This window comes from Aquarana catesbeiana, linkage group LG07 (genome assembly GCF_042186555.1).
Source record: "Aquarana catesbeiana isolate 2022-GZ linkage group LG07, ASM4218655v1, whole genome shotgun sequence".
Lineage (NCBI taxonomy): Eukaryota > Metazoa > Chordata > Amphibia > Anura > Ranidae > Aquarana > Aquarana catesbeiana.
In genome coordinates this window covers 293,548,293-293,569,327 of record NC_133330.1, presented here as the reverse complement: position 1 = coordinate 293,569,327, position 21,035 = coordinate 293,548,293, and the positions used below count along the sequence as shown (strand labels likewise).

Sequence of the window (21,035 nt, the reverse complement as noted above, 5' to 3'; positions counted from 1 at the left end):
TCCGAAAACGAATTATTTTTTTTTCACTTAGAAGGGAAACAGTTGAAGGGAAACGGTTGTGTTTTTTTTTTTTTTTTTTTTTAGCTAGCTATCAGATTCAATAAACTGCTATTTGTCTTATTGATCGTTACCATTTTCTTTAAGTAATTAAATCTCTTTTGTCTTCCAGGAGCAGGCCCCAGTACCGGTGTACCATCCAACCCCAAGCCAGACCCGACTAGCTACTCAGCTCACAGAAGAGGAGCAAATCAGAATAGCGCAAAGGATAGGACTCATACAGCACCTTCCTAAAGGGGTGTACGATCCTGGACGGGATGGGTCGGAGAAGAAGATTAGAGAGTAAGTGCTCAGGAATACACTTCTAAAGTGCTCAGGAATACACTTCTAAAGTGCTCAGGAATACACTTCTAAAGTGCTCAGGAATACACTTCTAAAGTGCTCAGGAATACACTTCTAAAGTGCTCAGGAATACACTTCTAGTTCACTGCTGACACATTCATATGCAGTGGGTCCAGTTCAGAGAGAGGGAACAATCATCTGTCACATGGTCATCCAATCAGCTTTTCCCTTTTGAATTTTTTAAGATTAGCGGGAAGAATTTAATTTTCTGCATGCAGTGAGGCAACACTGACCATTCTTCACTTAGACACCTTGATAAATGAGGCTCAGTGTTTAGCCTCCAAACTTCATATAATACTGTGTGTCACACTGAGGATGGGATCATATATGGAACATGCAACATATTCCAAAAGGTGAACTTAGCCTTAAAAGGTTTAATTTTTTTTTAAAATATTTTAACACTAACCAGCCCCCCCCCCCCCCCCCCCCGCCATATGTGATAGCATGGAGACATCAGGGGTCTACTAGTAGACCTATAATGTCACCTCTGCCTTCCACTGCAGCTAATCATGCTGGATTAGCTGCTTACCCAGCCACAGTGGTTCTGGAATTACAGTTCTAAACCTGGAAATTACCATGCTTGTTGCTCTGTGGATCAATTCATCACAGAGGAGATGGGGAACAAAGCTTGTTTTAACCCCCTGAAATTCAGGCTGTTTATATACGAACCGTGGACATCAAGTGGTTAGCTTAAAATAGAAGATCACAAGTTTACTGGCCCACAAAGTAGCCACCCCCGAATCCAGTGCAGTACTTTGAAGCAATCTGCAATAGTTCTGATGGCTATGTAGTTGCTGATACTTTTTTGCTGTAACTTTCACGGGAATAGCTGTAAAAACAAACGCTCCTCAGCTCCAGCCCAGAGGGATTGTGTGTACAGTTATGTGTGTTCTTAGTCTTCCTATGGGGACACAGGCTTTTAGAAGTGATCTGCTATTCTTTTTCAGAGCTTAACAGAGGCCAAGAGAAAAAAACAAAAAAACAATCACGGTTAACTTCTAGAGTCTTTCCAGTTTCTGTCAGTTGAAGTACAAACCCTAAGGGGCAGTTCACATGTATTGCAGTGACTGGAGTTTTCTGCACTGAAAGAATGCCACTCACATTTAGGACACACAGAAAACAGTTGTTTTGTGTCTCATTCGCACTGCAATGCTGCCTGGAGCTGTGCTGCGGTGATTTGTGTTAAAATGCAGACATGCTGCATTTTATCTCAGCATTCTGGGCTGAGTCACATGTCACTGCACGGTGACACAAATTAAGTGTCACTTTATACAGTTCAAAAAACGGTACGATGCGCTGAAACGCATTACACACACACACATACATACATACATACATACATACATACATACATACATACATACACATACACACATACACACATACACATACATACACACACACACACACACACACATACACACACATACACACATACACACATACACACACATACACACACACACACATACACACATACACACATACACACACACATACACACATACACACACACACACACACACACACACACACACACACACACACCCTTCCCCAACCACTGCAGCTGGAGCAGGAAGCTCCCGCACACTAAATGACTGTGGTTTTGTGTTGCTGGAGCTGTGAAGGACTATGTGAACCGGCAATGAAACTAGTTGCATGGGAACTGCCTGAATTCCTAATATTTTGTCCACTCCTGTTTTGTGTCCAGATGTGGGTTCTGTTTTCCAGGATTTGTGCTGTTAAGGGGCTTTTTTGGCACAATTATGATGTCATTGGGTCAACATCCTATTATTATTTTTTTATAACTTTAACTTGAACAGTGTTAAGATTCACAAACATCCACATGGCAAACAAAAACATATCCTACATCTCTACAATACATATACATTTCTCCGTTTTTATCCAGTTGATCTGCTAGAAATATTTTGTGCTCCTACCTTTTTCTTTTTGATGTGACAACACATATTTTTGGCTTCAAATTCCAAAGCACCTGATGTCAGCCCTTCCTACTTAAAACATGATTAAAGGCAATGTTTTTTTTTTTTTTTAATTAAAATAATTAACATGTTGTATTCTCCTGCTTTGTGCAATGGTATTGCGTAGAGCAGCCCAAAACCTCTTTCTATGGGGTCCCCTGCCCGGTACTTTGGCACCTTCTCTTGTGTCAGTCTCCATAGCAAGCTCTTGCTATGGGGGCAGACGTGCGGCTCTCTGTGTCCATAGACACACATGTTGTTGCTTGGCTCCGCCCCCACTCCTCACAAGATATGTGGACAGCAGCAGGAGCCAATGGCTCCCGCTGCTGTTTCTGTGCCTGTGAGGGGGGAGAGAGCAGCAAGGCTGCTCTTGGGCAGGGTGATGGGTCGAAAGAGGAGCCACTTTAAGTATTTAGGGAGAAGCTGATACTGGAAGGATTTTACCTTTTTAATGCAGAGAATGCTTTAGGGTAAAAAAAATCCAAGCCTTTAGAAACATGTTAAAGCGGAACTAAAGTCCCACTGTCATAAACTGCAATTAGGCAGGCTCTTTATTGCAGAAGAGAGATATGCAATCTTTTTTGCATAAAAAAAAACGTATCTGTCTGAAAGTACACTGAGTGGCACAGGCACAACTTGGTGTGTGTGCCGGAATGGCTGCCTGCGTCATTCTGAACTGGCCAAGGAGGACGGCCAAAGACCAGAAGAAGATGTGGACTATTGATGGAAAGGTAAATTTAGCTCTGCTTTAATTTCTCATGGATTATAAAGAGCACCAATCTCACCTCCTCTCCATAGTCCCTCCTTCTGCACAAGCAGAGAGCAAAGGAATATATCGGCACACAAGATTTCTGGCAGTATTAACAGTCATTTTTTTCACTTACTGGACAGATATAACAAAACGCCTTCAGTGGTATATTTAGCAGGTCAAAAGGGAATAGGTGAGAGAAGTTCATTGTTCACGTTCCCATACGCTTTTTAATCCCCCTTAAAGCTGGGTATACGTGTTCATTTTTTTTTTTTTTTGTCGTTCAACCACAACAATGTAACGTGGGGATCTCTCCCATTGCTATTGTATTCGGACAAGCAGACTCCCCCCTGCCAAAATACACTGATCAGCGCTCACACCCATTGGCTGCAAGTGCTCATCAAATGCTGGTTGTCTAGCAAGACTATTCAAAAGAAGCCGGTCACTAAACCAGTTTCTCTTTGACAGATTGCAGTACACATCTGACCGAAAGTCGGTTGGTTTCTTCTGAACTTGCCAATTTACGGTACATCTGTACCCGGTTTAATTGGTCAGTAGTTGTCCTTCATAGCACATAACTACCCTGAGTTAACCATATGGCAACCTCCAAGGCTGTCTTAATCTTCAATCCTCACAATTACAGCGAGGTTTTATACTGATAAATGTGAAAGGAAAGGCAACTGTATGAGCAGTAAAATTATTAATTTTTGTCAGTCCTCAAATGAACGTGCTCACCTAACCTTTTATACCAGGTCAATTGCCATATTGGTGTATCACGTTATTTTCCTCTGCCACTGCACTATTGCTTCTCTGTTCTCAAAAAGGAGATCTTCCTAAGAATTTCATCCTTTAATATAGAAGGGTATATTCCCCTAAGGTTCTGAAATATGAGAGGTGTAGCTAATTCTTTGGCCCACAGCTATTAGCATTAGCAAAATCTAATTTACTGTCCCTTTTTATTGGCAATCTCATTAATCCATACACTTGGAAGTGTCTGTTGGAATTTGCCTTTCCCAGGCTCACAAGTTGCTAACTAGTCCCAGAGCAGTGAAGTGGAGATTTTCAGGTTCTTCAGTCACTGCCTGGAAATAAACATGCAGCCTATGAACCAGATCAGCTTTTTTTCATCCAGGGTGCCTTCAGGTTTTGAAGTAAACGATATAATAATTAATATTATATCTGTGTATTAATTTGTCTAGTCCCTATAATTAGTTAGTCTATTAAACTCTGAGCACATATTATGGTTAATATCACAATAATACCAGGTTAGCTATGAAACCAAACGCACGGTGCTGCTATTAACAATATCTTATTTATTTCCCAATAAAGTAGGAATGTACTAAAACAGCAGAATTGGAAAAAACTAACATAAAGGTATTACAAGAAATTGCAATGTTACAAGGCTCACAATCGGAACACAATACAAGACTTATACTTATAACACATCCTATAGGCTGGTCTCCAGGTGTTGCAAAGAGAGAGCTTAATGCTGCATGGAGTTTAGGCTGAAACCAGCACCCAGAGCAAGGCCTCAAGATGGCCGAGCCACACGAGGCTTGCACAGAGCAACATCAGCAGAGAGAGAGAGAAAATGCCTGTGTGTGCTCATTTCATTCAAACATACACGCCCACTTGTAGCCACCCCCATTTGCCTTCCATCCAATACATCTTCACGAAGGGGTATAATACAGGCAAGGGGTGTCATACACTCACCATTCCCAGCACACACCCAGAGCAGCATCTTAACCAGCTTTCAGATATAGAGTCTCGAGGAGGGCCTTCTGCCCATATTACTGGCCTAAAATACACCTTTATCACACTATACCATAACATGAACCAGCCATTACCATAATATATACATATATACCTATGACCCATCAGATTACTCATCCCGCTCCCAACCTCCTATAACTCCTCAGTGTAGATACGGGTCGGGATTAGGCAGGCTTGCTCACAATGGCCTTTCCTACCGCACTTTTGGCATGTCAGCGGTATTGCAGGGTTCTGACTTGGCAGCAAAGTCTCTAACTTGTATGCAGAGACCCTACCGTCACTTCGTCCCCCAGCTTGCATAGATAACTGGGCGACCCTTCTATATAAATATCGAGTCTAACAACACATACAAATCTGCAACAATGACAAAACCCACACAATTCCATCCCTGTGCCTGGATTTTAGAGACCATGCCCAGGGTATACCATGCACCTCTACCTATGGTTAGGTTCAAGGAACCCTCTAGTTCCATGACTAACATTACATTGGTATTCTTTAGGACAAAGAAACAAACTCGTCTATGTCCCAAATAATACCCAGGTGCTTCCTTCCCAGCAATGATCCCTCCATCCCGAATACAGAATGAAATATCTTCCCAACATTTTTCGTCCATCACCATGTATTGACCTGGCATACAAAGGTCATCATGGTCATGCTTCCGACCGAGGGAAGTATCAACCTGCCTCCAGCTTCCACCTTCTCTGATCACATGTGGGTAACCTAGCCTCAAATGCAACAAGATAGAATCCCCAGTCAGTAAGCCCATTGATGCCACCAAATATACCGACCGAGTCTGCACTTCTGTACAGCATAACACCTTTCACAATCCAAACTAGTACAGCCCATCCAGGCATTCGACCACCACTTTGGATTAGTGTAAGCAACGTGTTTTGGCAAAGTCTTACTGAGCGGTGATGCTAACTCATCAGGCCACTGCCCCTCATATAGAGACTGTACAATCAGCTTAATGTTGGTTGATAATTCCGCCTGCCACTGCGGGTACGCCAGCGATCATGACGTATTTCTGTCCCATACCATCACACTCTCTACCAACCTCCCAACACAGTTGAGAAAATCTGGAGCCACTTTACCCAGGGAATTTATGTGACACTTTTGAATGTTATAAAGGATGCCACCAATCTCTCTGAGTAACAAAGCACTGCTTATTCTCTGAAGCTATGGCTACGAGTTTGTTCCTCAGGAGGCCGATGTCTACTCCATTAACAACACACATCCCAGCTCCTATTCCCCCAATATAGTGCTGAATACATCCCTCCTCTTCCGGTTACTCCTCAGACATACGCGCCCTGCATGAACCTCATTCTGTGTCCGCACATCTCTGGGAGCAAGTCACTGGTACAATGACCGCACTTGATTCAGTGTATACTCAGCACATATAGGGTAATAGGTTTTTTATCAACCACTGTGAGATGTTGCAGCGCCATGTGGTGAAGGCATATTGTACCCTGGTAGCCAGCGTTTGTTCCCTTTATCTAACGGAGCATTCTCCTGTGTGTATTCACTGGCCTTCCCTGTGCCGGGTTTCAACCTCTCAGGTGAGACATCAACCAGGCATATCCCCCATACAAGGAAATTTTCACCCCATTGATGTGTCACCTGGCCAACCTCTAGTCTGGCCAGCCGACACCTTATTATGTATAAGTGCCAGTCTCCTGGGTACCTGCACCATATTACTTCCGTTACGTCAATACACGTCATACATTTAAAAACCTTTTCTTCTTTCAATTCCTCCCTCCAGCAAAAAAAAAAAACATATTTTACATTTCAGGTTCTGACGGATTGGATGTATATATTCCTTCCCCAACCTCCAACCCATTGCACATGTATTAATAGCATGTTTGCATTCATCAGGAGAGACTCCGGCAAAAATGTTTCACAAGTCTTGTTGATAGGCTCAGTCCTTCAGATCCAGCATTAGCCCTAAATTGTCCATAAGCAAAAACAAATATTAAACTGAATCATTTCGTTTGTCCCTTCTCTCCTGATGTTTATCGCAACAAATTTGCGGTGTGGTATGGCACAGACAAACTGCCAACCAGAAGAACATCTGTCATCCATGTTCCAGAGACCTCTCCAATCTCGTTCCACCAGGACTCTGGAAGTGAAACACAAGAGCAGAATCAAATTCTTATCCATAATATCTGCTCGCTTACTACGTTTACTTATCGTTTCTTCCTTGGAACCCAGGAACTTGGTATTCCTGGCTTCTGCAACTCTGACCAAACTATCAAAACAACCACGACCTCTTTAGGCTGAACCCCCTCTAAAATGGATCCCCATGGTATGATCAAAATTTAAAAAAAAACGAACGTCAGTGTTGCTTTCCAAAAATTCAAATTTTAACCATTAAAAGGACAATGCATTATCTGTACTTTCGGACCTATGTACTAACCCCCCTTTCAGGTTTTCAAAGCGTAAACCTTGTAACTTTTTCCACCTGAATGAACATAAAACAAAGAAAAAAAAATGAACTCCAGAGTCTAGAATGGCTTCCTACCAACGACTCTTGTCTTAAATAAACAAAATGTATTCAGCTGGAGGACATATTCCCATGACCATCTATTCAGCTGCTAATTGACGGAATAGCCAATTACCCCCCTTTCAGGTGGACTAAACAATCATTTTTCCACCTGAACAAAACAAAAATAAAGTAGATGACTAAACAAATACCAAAAATATAAAAAAAGAAAAAAAATTAATAACAAAAAAATTAAAATTCTGGCCATTATCACACAAAACAACATGACAAGATAACCACCATAAAACAATCACCAAACACTCAACTTTTAACTAAAGACATCCATCAGTTTTCCTCCTGAGAAGAGTAAGTGTTCATTTCCATCTGAAAGACAATTGGTTAATGGGAAAAACAAAACCTCTGTACCTCATCACAACATTTGTAAGTTCACTTGTAACTCTTGAATCCATTAATGCCTGACTATTGTTTATCTTATTTTTTCATTGTTTGCAAACAATTACTAATTAATGAGCTCTTGGTACCATTTGATAATAGATTATGCCTTTACAATAACCCAACCCCTGTTTTGCTAAATGTGCCCACTGTTCTCCCTTTGCAGGACCTGCAAACAAACACAGACATTAGTATCCAAACCAGTTTTATCTTCTTCAAGGTCTCTGGAAAAAGGAACACAAAGACAGTGATTACACACAAGTATCTTGACAATTGACTTTTTGAGTCCCCAAAGCCTTTTCCCATTAATTGCAAAGCTAAGGAACAATTGCCATATTTTCCTATAGTAAGCAATCAGTATTGGTAAACTTTGCCATATTACTCAGGAAAAATGGCAATGCAATTTGCGTCCAGCTACATACAAGCCAGAATGGTAGATTAGCCCGGGGGGCAAAGATTGGAATGTTCATCCAGTCTTGTTGCTGGCTGTTTTTAGGGTGTGGACTGTCATTTCTTACCTCTTCTTCAGAACTGTGTGATCTGTCTTGGCTGCTATCTTTCATATCAGGCCTTTGGCTGTGCTGTCCCTGTCCTGGGTGGGGGTTTTCGTTGCAGATACCTGTATTTCTGGGGTTTCCTGCTCCATGCTAGCAATGTTAAGGGCTTTACGAAATCTATGTCCATGTCTATTCCATTTAGAACATCTGAACTCTCTCTGCCATCCTGTACCTCTGCTTATTACGGATACACCTGCCTTTGACTCATATTACCTATCACCGGACTCTTGACTGAAGTCTCGCAGGATATTGACAAAATTTTGGTAGGATCTAGCATTCCTCAGAGCCATTCTAGTGGGATAGCTTACGTAACACTTATTGGCCATTGAGTATATGAAACTTGTATCATCCTCCAATAAGTCAGGACAGTTGAACACTTTCATATACAATGCAAGATACTCACTGCAGAACAATATTGGGTCATCTCCTCTCCTAAATCTCATTTGTTGCAAATCACTCATACCATTATCACGACTGTCCACAATATGCTGCAACTCTTTCCTCTGCGTCTGCTAAGTTATCATTAACCTGTGCAGATAACTGGCCTGCCAAAGGTCCTGGTAGCCATGCTTTCAGAAGAGAACATGCATCCTCATTACTCAAATGAAATTTAAGGAATAGAGCCTCAAATTTATTGGACAGACTCACTGGTGATTCCAGGGCATTAAATTCACCCAGAATCTGGCACAAAGTAAGTCTCTTTTGGATTGTAATCAAACTGTTATTCTGCTTCGAAGCTATGGGTGCAATAGCAGACTGTGTTTCATCACAGCCCTTCTCCTCATTGACTGTGCAGATATTGGCCAATTGGCATGTTCCTTCGTGCTCATTGAGCGATACTATACATTGCTCTTTAGTAAGAAGCTGGGAGTGCGCCTTTGCTCATTTTCTTTCTAAAGACATAACCAACTCTTCCATCTCTGACACCTTTATTCGCAATGACTCTAAAAGTTTGCTCTTCATATCACAGTCCATGCTGCACCTCTGAAGCTGTTCTTGTAGCTCACTGTTTCTTCCTGACAAGTTGCCTGCTGTAGTCCGCAATTCATCCATCTCACTACTGGAGGCTGTTGCAATCTTTAGAAGGTTTTCACTGATTTCCTCTATGTCTTCCCCGAGATGTCTCCTCTCTGCTTCCCAGAGTTTAATAGACTAATTATAGGGACTAGACAAATTAATACACAGATATAATATTAATTATTATATCGTTTTCTTCAGGAGTACTTTGGCAAAATGCCTTAAAAAGTCCTTGAAAATTGTATACAAGTCAGCAGGTGGATCAAGCCTGCTTCTTTGTTAAAGCCACTGGTTTTCATTGTGCACCATTACAACCTTCTAGCCGATGGCGCCCTAACAAACAGTCATATCATTGGTTAATAGAGGATGTCGGGCGCCTGCACAGCATCCTATTTTGCCCCTCTGTCACCACTGCGGTCACATTACCTGAATGAGGGAGAGAAACTGAGGGAAAAGAGAAACTCTGGAATACTAGTCAGTACCAGTGTGCAAAGGTGTGTTTACTTTGGAAGAATAAATCATCTCTTAGCCCTGGTTCTCACTGCCGCGACTTGTTATGCAACTTGAGAGTTCAAAGTCACATGACAAATTGCACCCCATTAACTGCAATGAAGCTGTTCTTATCGGTGCGACCAGTGTTCATTTTGGCAGCAAATTTCGATTTAGTTTTAGTCTTAGGACTAAAATGGCATTTTAGTTTTAGTCCCATTTTAGTCTGATTCTGCAGTTGTTTTAGTCGTATTTAGTCGACTAAATTTCCAGTACATTTTTTGTCGACTAAAACTCATTTTAGTCGTCTAAAATCTAATGGGTGTAATTAATTGTAATGCATTAGTTAACATTTCTCTACGATTTCCAAACTCATTATATACTGCTGGAGTGAAAAATCTGTTATTTATTATGGTATTGAGGTATGAACATGCACTACAGACCAGTGTTAATTTTGAAGTCAAATTTCAATTTAGTTTTAGTCTTAGTCTTTTGACTAAAATGGCATTTTAGTTTTAGTCCCATTTTAGTCTTCTGATTAAAAGGCCATTTTAGTTTTAGTCGTATTTTAGTTATCTCAGTTGTTTTAGTTGTATTTTAGTAGAATAAAAAAAATATTCATTTAGTTGACTAAAATGTTTTAGTCAATGAAATTAACACTGGGTGCGACTCAAGAAAAAGGTTCCTGCGCTACTTTGGTGCGACTTCAACATGACTTGCATTGATGTCTGTTAAGGAAGTCGTATGCAAGACGCAATGAATTCGCACAGGAATGTCAGCTTCAAAGTCGCACTGGTGTGAACCAGGGCTAATGGTGGGTGTCCTACGTGTGTGTGGATGTTGCTGCATTTTGTAAAAATATATACATTTTTTGGTTAAAATCTGCAGAGAAGTCACAGGAAGGATGCCCAAAAAAATAAACATTGAGAAGGGCTGCTTCCATCAGAAGCTTCTATTGGGTCATATAGTCTAAAGGAAAAAAAAATGTCTAGTGCACTTTGGCCTGTGTATGCTACTCCTCTGTTTTCTTAAAGTGTGCTGCATGCCATCTATTTCCCCATAAACCTGAATGTCCTCTTCTTTCCACAGGTGTGTGATCTGTATGATGGACTTTGTGTATGGGGACCCCATACGATTCCTGCCCTGCATGCACATTTATCACATGGACTGTATAGATGACTGGCTAATGCGATCCTTCACTTGTCCTTCCTGCATGGAACCAGTGGATGCAGCACTGCTGTCATCTTATGAGACTAACTGAGCCTCTCCCGGACCTCGCACAACAAAACATTGGCTGCCCAGGGTTCCCCTCGTCTGAACCCGAAGAGCCACGAGCATACGGATTAGGAGATTGCAACAAAATACCGAATGACTTACCTGTCGTCATCCTTCAATATATCCCAAGTACTTCACGTCAGAAGGAATCCATTTTTATCACAGGCATCCAACCAGGGTTTAAAGCGGCGGCTCCTGTTTAATGGATGATTTCTTCTCCCTCTCGGATCCTATCGTGCTTAAAAACAATGCTTTGTTCACTTCTGTGTTCCTGTCATTGGATACAAGGCCTATTATGTATGTTAATTCTATTGATTCTGTCTCCTGCCTTGTCATTATTCCGCACCTTCCACGTCTCCTTCAGTAGCCTGTTATGTTGTTCTAAGTGAATTTGTGAGGGTTTGTGTCTGTCATTGTATGGGGTAAAGCCGTGCATCGCTCCGGACATTATACGAAGCCTGGCATCGGATGGCTATACTTGGCACTAGTGTTTTTGTCGCTCTGTATGTGGACCTTTTGGGTGAAACGCGGCTGATATATGCACACAGTGATGTCCGCTAGGGTGTTCATCCTCCTGTGCTTTACCTCTTTGAAGGATAGTCTGCAGAAGAGAGAAGAGGAATCCACTCTTTATACAGACACCAGGCCCTCTGGGTCCGGGCACATCTGTGCCAACGGTGATCGATTGTGGAGGAGGATTCCTGTTTTAAAGGACTGGCACGCAACTAGTTGTAACCCATTGGCTCCCAGGATGGCCTGTGACGGTCTTCTGGCTCCTCCTTCAGCGGAGGAATTATTTGCACCTTTTATTATTATAATTAATTATATTATATTATATTATTATTTCTTTCCATTGGAAATGGAAATTCCATGGCCTTAGGTCTCTGTAATGTTGAACTTTGTCATCGCAGGACAGGCTCCTCACCCAAGCGACCATGTCTGAAGCAGTTAGCGCTTTAGCTGCTGAGGAGTTACAGATCCCAGCATGCCCTGCTGCTCCCCAGCAGCTGGAGAGACGTAGCTTGCCCATGCTTAGCCTAGCGAGAGGTGACTGCAGAATAGTGTTGCAATTAGAATCACGAAGCGTTCGAACATGATCCATTAACCAAACGTAAATTTTTTTATTTTTTTTTTTTGTTTTTTTAAACTCTTTATTTCAAGCAAATACACAAATTGCAGAACCTTTTTTGTGTAGAATAAGCCCCTATGAGGTTCAGGACATCTCCACTGCACAAGGTGGGTGCTCGCTGACTTCGAAGGGATTAACCATCATTTGTGTTACATTTATGTTTATGTAATCAATACCGTATATTTTTCTGTGTGTTTGTTTTTTTGTTTTTTTTTTTTTGTTTTGTTTAAATTCAAACTGTATTTTCATCATCAGCCTTTGAAAGTGGTGTTGCTAGCTCAGCATCAGATTAAAGCTGTGTATTCTGAAAGTTTAAACCCCTGATTTGGCTGTGCTTCAAAATGCTTAATACCCAGGACTGAAGAGTCCCTGTTCTCAGCATTTCAGCTCCCAGATCTGCAACTCATGCGGATACATTTGTTACAGTACAATAGTACTAGTCTGATAAGATGCCCTGCTTCTGTTTTAACCTGTGATGGACATGCAGGGTCTCATTTTGTGGAAACTGAAACGAGAGGAAACCGTGATCTGATCCGGAATAGTTGAGGTGAACAGAGATTAGGGTGGAAATGATCTTCTTTTTCTAATACTTAACTATGAGCTTGGGTTTGGAGTTTGTAAATGGAGATTTGTACAGTACTTGGCAACAAACTTTATTACACATTTGATGCACTGTATGGCCACTTGACCATCATACTTAGTGATGGGAAAAAAATCTTTGATCTACTACTGATTTTGTACATTTGCCCACTGACAAAGGAATGATCAGTCTATAATTTTAATGGTAGGTTTATTTTAATAGTGAGAGACAGAATAACCAAAAAAATCCAGAAAAACACATTTCAAAAAAGTTAAAAATTGATTTGTATTTTAATGAGTGAAATAAGTATTTGATTCCCATTCGGAAACCATGACTTAGTGCTTGCAAAACCCTTGTTGGCAATCAGAGGTCAGATGTTTCTTGTAGTTGGCCACCAGGTTTGCACACATCTCAGGAGGGATTTTGTCCCACTCCTCTTTGCAGATCCTCTCCAAGTCATTAGGGTTTCGAGGCTGATGTTTGGTGACTCGAACCTTCAGCTCCCTCCACATATTTTCCATGGGCTTAAGGTCTGGAGACTGGCTAGGCCACCCCAAGACCTTAATGTGCTTCTTGAGCCACTCCTTTGTTGCCTTGGCCTTGTGTTTTGGGTCATTGTCATGCTGAAATACCCATTTTCACTGCCCTGGCTTAGGGAAGGAGGTTCTCACCCAAGATTTGACGGTACATGGCCCCGTTCATCATCCCTTTGATGCAGTGAAGTTGTCCTGTCCCCTTAGCAAAAAAACACCCCCAAAGCATAATGTTTGCACCTCCATGTTTGACAGTGGGGATGGTGTTCTTGGGGTCATAGGCAGCATTCCTCTTCCTTCAAACTCGGAGAGTTGAGTTGATGCCAAAGAGCTTGATTTTGGTCTTATCTGATCACAACACTTTCACCCAGTTCTCCTCTGAATCATTCAGATGTTCATTAGCAAACTTCAGATGGGCCTTTCTTGAGCAGGGGAACCTTGCGGGCACTGCAGGATTTCAGTCCTTCATGGCGTAGTGTGTTACCAATTGTTTTCTTGGTGACTATGGTCCCAGCTGCCTTGAGATCATTGACCAGATTCTCCCGTGTAGTTCTGGGCTGATTCCTCACTGTTCTCATGATCATTGAAACTCCACCAGGTGAGATCTTGCATGGAGCCCCAGACTGAGGGAAATTTACAGCTATTTTGTGTTTCTTCCATTTGCGAATAATTGCACCAACTGTTGTCGCCCTCTCACCAGGCTGCTTGGTGATGGTCTTGTAGCCCATTCCAGCCTTGTGTAGCTCTACAATCTTGTCCCTGACATTCTTGGACAGCTCTTTGGTCTTGGCCAAGGTGGAGAGATTGGAATCTGCTTCTGTGGACAGGTGTCTTTCATACAGCTGAGATTAGGAGCACTCTCTTTAAGAGAGCCTGTATACCTGTATAGAAGACACCTGGGAGCCAGAAATCTTTCTGACTGATAGGGGATCAAATACTTATTTCATGCATTAAAATGCAAATCAATTTATAACGTTATTGAATTGCGTTTTTCTGGAAATTTTTCCTATTCTGTCTCTCACTGTTAAGATCTACCATTAAAATTATAGACTGATCATTTTTGTTAGTGGGCAAATGTACAAAATCAGTAGGGGATCAAATAATTTTCTTCCCTCACTGTTAGAAGTCACATTCTTGGATCCTTTAGGTCTTCAAAGCACCACTGAGCCAACAGACTTTGGTTACAGTGGCTGTTTATGATTTTAGGTACACTATCTGGTCAAACCTATGCTGACATCCCACCAAACTGGGCTCCGATCTTTCCAGTTGAAGGGTACTGGTAATGTTAAAGTGATACTGAACACACACTGTTTAATTTACATTGTCCCTTCTATTTCTGTATATAGATGATGGCACTAATTAATTGAATTTAAAAAAACATCTAAGTATCTTTTTCCTAATCTATATACAGTTGTCACATGACCCAGCTCTTTCCCAGCCTGTCTGCAGGGAAACATAACTAGGAGGAGCTCCTAGTTTTGTGCTGCTGGTCACATGTTTAAAAAAAACTGCCTTTGGAATACAGGGTAAAAATAAGTAAATATCAAACTGTTTCAAATTGTCATACAAATATATATATTTGAAATCAAATCTTAATTCTTTTGTGGAAACAACATGGTTTGGGTGGATTTCTGCCAGTCGCAGGATGTGTCGCACCTCTCCAGCCTGTGTCTTCGAATGAGAGGTAGGTGAAGTCTCTATTATTCTGCATCAGGGGTGCCCAACCATTGGCCCGTGAAGCCCACTGATGTGACCCATGACCTTCTGCTCTTGGATGGTGGGCAAGCCCAGATCGCAGGTTTCTGACCCTCTATTCCGGAGCGTCAGTGTTGTGAATGAAGCCTGGAAGTAGAGCAGAACTGCAGAAGCCCATGCTTCCTGTATAGCGCCGGCTCTTGTCACAGGCGGAGTGATACCAAATGCATTCTGCCTGGGACAGCGACAGTCGGTGATGGCTGAATGGAAGACTGTTATTAAAGGTCAATTTATTACTAAAATCACGGTGTATTACTGTTCTGCAGTGGTTACTGGGCTGCTTTCAAACTGATCTGCAATGCACCTGCGGGTTACCTGCACTGAGCCATAGACTTCTGTTATTACCTGCGGGTTTGGTGCGCTTTCAGAAAGTGCATTACACCTGCAGAATATAATAGGTCTATGGCAAAGTGCAGCTAACCTGGAGGAAAGCCTCAGGTACACTGCGCTGCACCTGCCGTGCGAGTAAATGGCAGCGCATCAGTGTGAAAGCAGCCTTGGGAGCCCAGTGAAGCTGCCCCCCCTACAATCAGCACAAATAAAAACTCAAGTGGGTTTCTTTAGTGCTACGTTTGTGCTGTTTTGTGCCGCAAAAATTTACATTTGTGCTGCTTTTTATTTTTAAGATATTAGCAATTGTTTTTTCCAGACTATGACATCACCTACCCCCCCTACAACAGCCAAACACGAAACTGGGCTGGTTGGTTAGTGCCGCGTTTGTGCTGTTTAAATTTCCATTCTATTTTATATTGTTTTTTCGTTAATGATTTATTAAAGGTCACTCAGCCCCCCTACAACACCCAAAAGACCTGAAACTGGTCTCGGTTAGTGCTACGTTTGTGCTGCTAAAATTTTTTATTTGTGCTGTTATGGTTTTTAAGTTATAACAGTTATTTTTTCTTTTTATTAAACCCCAACCACTTTTCCCCCCTACAATCAGCACAAATAAAAACTCAAGCGGTTTCTTTATTGCTACGTTTGTGCTGTTTTGTGCCATAAAAATTTACATTTGTGCTGCTTTTTATTTTTACGATGTTAGCAATGTTTTTTTCAGGCGATGACTTCACCCTGCCCTCCTGTCACGTACCTGGTTAGTGAGCTCTGGCTTGGGGGCCACTGATAGTGAGACAGTGTTATAGGAGGGCTGGGTGATGTCGTAGTCTGAAAAAAACATTTACTAATATCGTAAAAATAAAAGTAGCACAAATGTCAATTTTTACGGCACAAAACAGCACAAACGTAGCACTAAAGAAACCCACTTGAGTTTTTATTTGTTCTGATTTTAGGGGGGCCAGCTTCGCTAAGTTAGCCTTGGGCCCCTTTCACACAATCAGTCCGACCCAATCTGGACCCTCTATGGAGTGGCAGATGTAAATGGACTTGTGTTTGTTTACACCCGCCTGCCTCAAATACGATCCGCTAAAACAAAAAAAACAGGTAATCTATCCCTTTCCGTCTAGGCGGGTCGGAGGGCCCATAGAGTAGAGCGGACTTTGTCCATGTCTGCTCTGCAGTATGCAGCCTGGACATGGACCTGTCATCTGCCCGCTCAACTCATTGTGGCCCTCGCTCTTAAAAAGGTTGGGCACCTGTGATCTACATGTAATATCCCGCCCCATCGTGTTTACCTGGTTAGTGGCCTTAGAGGGGAAGGAAGGAGTGGGCTATCATTTACCACTGTGTATGCGCCCACATGTGTGACTCTCTATAATCACATGGGTTGCTCAGATGTTATAGGGAGGAAATGCTCAGCATAGAAACTCACCAAAAACTGAGCATGTGCAGTGTTGCCACCACAGCTGCAAAATGAATTGGGGACATGAACAGAAGGTGGAGATAGCGAACAGCAGGCTCAGCCAGGTTTTTTGTTTTTTTTGCAGCATACAGAAAACAAATCTTAGTGACTGAGTAAGTATGAACATCATGTAATACATCATTTATTGATATTATTATTTTTTTTTTTTTATAAATGATGTGGGTTTAGTCCTCCACCCAAAACCCACTGAACCAGGCCTTTATGGCTTTGTGTACAGGGGCACGCTCATGCTGGAAAAGAAAAGTCCCCCCCACCCCCAAATGGTTGCCACAAAGTTTGAAGTGTAGTTTTGTCTAAAATGTCTTTTGCTTTATTTAATATTAACTATACACTTCCCTGGGAACACCTGTAATTTGGAGGGATGTCCACTTAATTTGGCCATATAGTGTACTTAAAGGAGAAGTCCAGCCTGAACTTTTTAGGCCGGGCTTCTCCTCTGGGTCACAGGAGTGCAATTCGTTTTGCACTCCTGTGACCCGTTTTCAGCAGAGAGGTCTGAAGTCTGCTCTCCGCTGCCACCACTGCTATCAGTCGAGGCAACACGTCATCCCAACTTCAGAAGTCTGGATCCGCCAGCTGCCTTGACTGATGGCCACTCCCCGTCCCTCCACAGCTCAGCTCTCCAATGAGCATGAAGGATTGGAGCAGGAGAGATGCTGGCTGACGGGCAGCATCTCTCCGCTCGGGGAGGAGTGAGAACCGAGCCATCGGTGGTGTTTGATTGCTCGGTTCTACGTGCAGAGACGCCGGGGGACAGCTGCAGCATTGTTCTGATGCTGTATCCAGCTAGGTAAGTATGAATATGTATAAAAAAAACGACTTCTTCTCTTTTTAAAGCAATATTAACCACTTGCTGACTGGGCAACCATACCCCCCCAACTTCCTGCCCAGGCCAATTTTCAGCTTTCAGCGCTGTCACATTTTGAATAATTGGTCATGCTACACTGTACCCATATGAAATTTTTTTCATTTTTTTTCACACAAATAGAGCTTTGCTTTGGTGGCTTTTAGTCACCACTGGGTTTTATTATTTTTTGCTAAACAAGAAAAGAGCAAAAATTCGAAAAAACAAAACGGTTTTTAGATTTTGTTATAAAATTTTGCAAACGTGTAATTTTTCTTGTTTACTGATTGGCACCACTGGAGGGCATTAAGGGCACCAATGTCCCTCTAACAGAAGCCGGTTAATGGCTTTCTTCTTTTCTTCATGCTGACAGTGTCCATTGAAGTAAGTATAGGTGGGGGGGGGGGGTGCGCACGCGCACAGGGCAGGATTCCTAATGCATTGAGAACTTTAGAACTACTTTAATATCAGAGCCAGCAGTTGTTCATTAGCTTGGTTGTGCTTTGAGGCCCTAAAGTATCTAAGACACCCCTTTTCTACACTAGCCACAGACCGGCTTAGTACATAGTCATTGAATCTCCCATAATGAAAAATGGCTGAAAAAGGTTTGTATTGAAGAGCCAGGTAACTCAGTGTGAAGCCATGGTAGGATGCCAGCTTTTCAACAAGTCAGCATATCAAATTTCTGCCCCGTTAGAGCGTTCTCTGGCAGTCTGAGATTGGAGCACACACACAGCCCTGACCTCAACCCAAATGAACAGCTGTGGATGAATTGGAATGCCAACTGTGTACCAGGCCTGATCCCCCAACATCAGTGCCAGGCTCACTAATGCTCTTGTGGCTTTAATAGAAGCAAATCCTACCAACAATGTTCCAAGCAATCTGTTTGCAGGGAATGGATTCTGGTGCAGAAGGGATTGGAAAAGGGTCACTGAATCACATAGCTGACAATGGATATAGCTGGAAGCTGTAATCTTATACCTGCGAGGTGTATGTTAAAGTAATGGTACAATGATGGTGTTCATTTACACAGTCTAATAGTTGAAGCTGAACTCCAAGCACATAAAAGATACAAATGCAGTGCTCTAATCTTTTTATTACATCATTAAATGTATTTTTTACATTAGGTGTAAGTACCTGCATTTGACTATGTATTGGTCTTTGTATAGCAGAAGCAGTACAAGGAGCAGTTCATGTGTGCTGCAGTACGAGGAGCATGCAAGAGAGGAGCAGAAAGGGACAGATGAGCTCATCAGTCTTCTGCTTCTCCTACTTTCACTGTCCAGAGGGTGGACAGGGGAGCTGGAAGGGAAGGTGCAGCAGAAAAAGATCAGGTCCCTGTCCCTGTCCCTGCTAGATGAGACAGTGCTGTGTACATCTGAGTACTGGATGGAAAAAAAAAAACTCATATTTCATTGGTGTAATTCACTTCTTTGCCTGGAGTTCAGCTATAAAGCAGCTGTGGCCCTGCCTGGTGATGGAGAAAACATTCATTTTGGCTCTCAATGACCAGAATTGAGCACCAGTGCTAAGCATGTACTTTACATCTAGTCTTACACCAGCATGGCATCCACACACACTATATTGCCAAAAGTATTGGGATGCCTTCCCTTACACACATGAACTTTAATGGCATCCCAGTCTTAGTCCATAGGGTTCAATATTGAGTTGGTCCACCCTTTGCAGCTATTACAGCTTCAACTCTTCTGGGAAGGCTGTCCAAAAGGTTTAGGAGTGTGTCTATGGGAATGTTTGACTATTCTTCCAGAAGCGCATTTGTGAGGTCAGGCACTGATGTTGGACAAGAAGGCCTGAGTCAAGTTCCTCCACCCCAAACTCGCTCATCCATGTCTTTATGGATCTTGCTTTGTGCACTGGTCTAGATCATGTGGTGGTGGGGGGAGAGAATTACGGTGTGGGGTTGTTTTTTAGGGGTTGGGCTTGGCCCCTTAGTTCCAGTGAAGGAAGCTCTTAAGGGGTCAGCATGTCAAGACATTTTTGACAATTTAATGCTCCCAACTTGTGGACGGCCCCTTCCTGTTCCAACATGACTGCTCACCGGTGCACATAGCAAGGTCCATAAAGACATGGATGAGCGAGTTTGAGGTGGAGGAACTTGACTGGCCTGCACAGAGTCCTGACCTCAACCCAATAGAACACCTTTGGGATGAATTAGAGCGGAGACTGCGATCCAGGCCTTCTCGTCCCCATTTGTGTCCGACATCACAAATGAACCCTACGGACTAAAGCCTCATACACACCATTGGATTTTCCAATGGGAGTTGTGTGTTGACAAACTGTTGGCCTAAAATCCCACCGTTTGTACGCTCCATCGGACAATTGTCGGATTTTCCATGGACAAATGTTGGATGGCAGGCTTATAAATTTTCGGCGGACAAATGTCGGTTAGATTTTCCCATCGTGTGTACACAAGTTCGTCAGACAAAAGTCCAAAGACAAACGCGCATGCTCGGAATCGATGCTCACCAAACACGACATTAGCATAAGGGGCCCAAAGGGTGGCGCTAAAGAGATGAAAAGCCATGTAGTACATAACTACGTTGGTATTTGTTGGCCGACAATTGTGTGCCGTCTGTATGCAAGACAAATTCATGGCCGACGCCCTTTGGGGGAAAAAAAGTGATGTTTTGTCTGCGTAAAATCCGATCGTGTGTACGAGACTTAAGGCTGGGGATGCCATGAAAGGTCATGTGCGAGTGAAGGCAGGCGTCCCAATACTTTTGACAATATAGTGTTGGTCTAAAAGAAACATTCTTGGGAATCATTGGGGAGAAATGAATAAACAGTGTCTGAAACAAGTTATTCTCAAATTATGCTGTTGTCTATAGCAACTGATCAGCTTTTATTTTTTTTTCTGAACCCCCCCACACACACACACACACACACACACCTCTGTGCAAGCCTTTCAAAATGCCTCCATGGACCGTGATCTGATTGGTTTATGAAATGGGGTTTTGGGAAGGGGGGGGGGGGGGGGTTGTACTGTTTGTTGTCTTTATGAAGTAATTCTTAGAGCTGGGAGTTTGCATTTACTTCATATTCCTGCATATTCTTGTGTGTGTAAATTAAACACAGATTCCAATGTTTAACAGATTAACATTGGATACTAAATATGCATTTTTAGGAAAATTACATCTCGTCCAAATTTTTATTTGACATTACGTGTCTCCTCACTGTAGTCATTTTAC

General features: G+C 42.4%; 1 protein-coding gene across 1 annotated transcript in view; it reads left to right on the top strand.

The window, feature by feature from the left end:
• The window catches only part of RNF11 (ring finger protein 11), a 66,439-nt gene extending 53,824 nt beyond the window's left edge, over positions 1–12,615 (top strand). Inside the window, exons 2-3 of the mRNA XM_073593560.1 lie at positions 170–339; positions 10,984–12,615. Coding sequence (XP_073449661.1) covers positions 170–339; positions 10,984–11,155 — 342 coding nt within the window. The 3' untranslated portion in view covers positions 11,156–12,615. The remainder of the gene's footprint in view (positions 1–169; positions 340–10,983) is intronic.
• Positions 12,616–21,035: the final 8,420 nt, after the last annotated feature.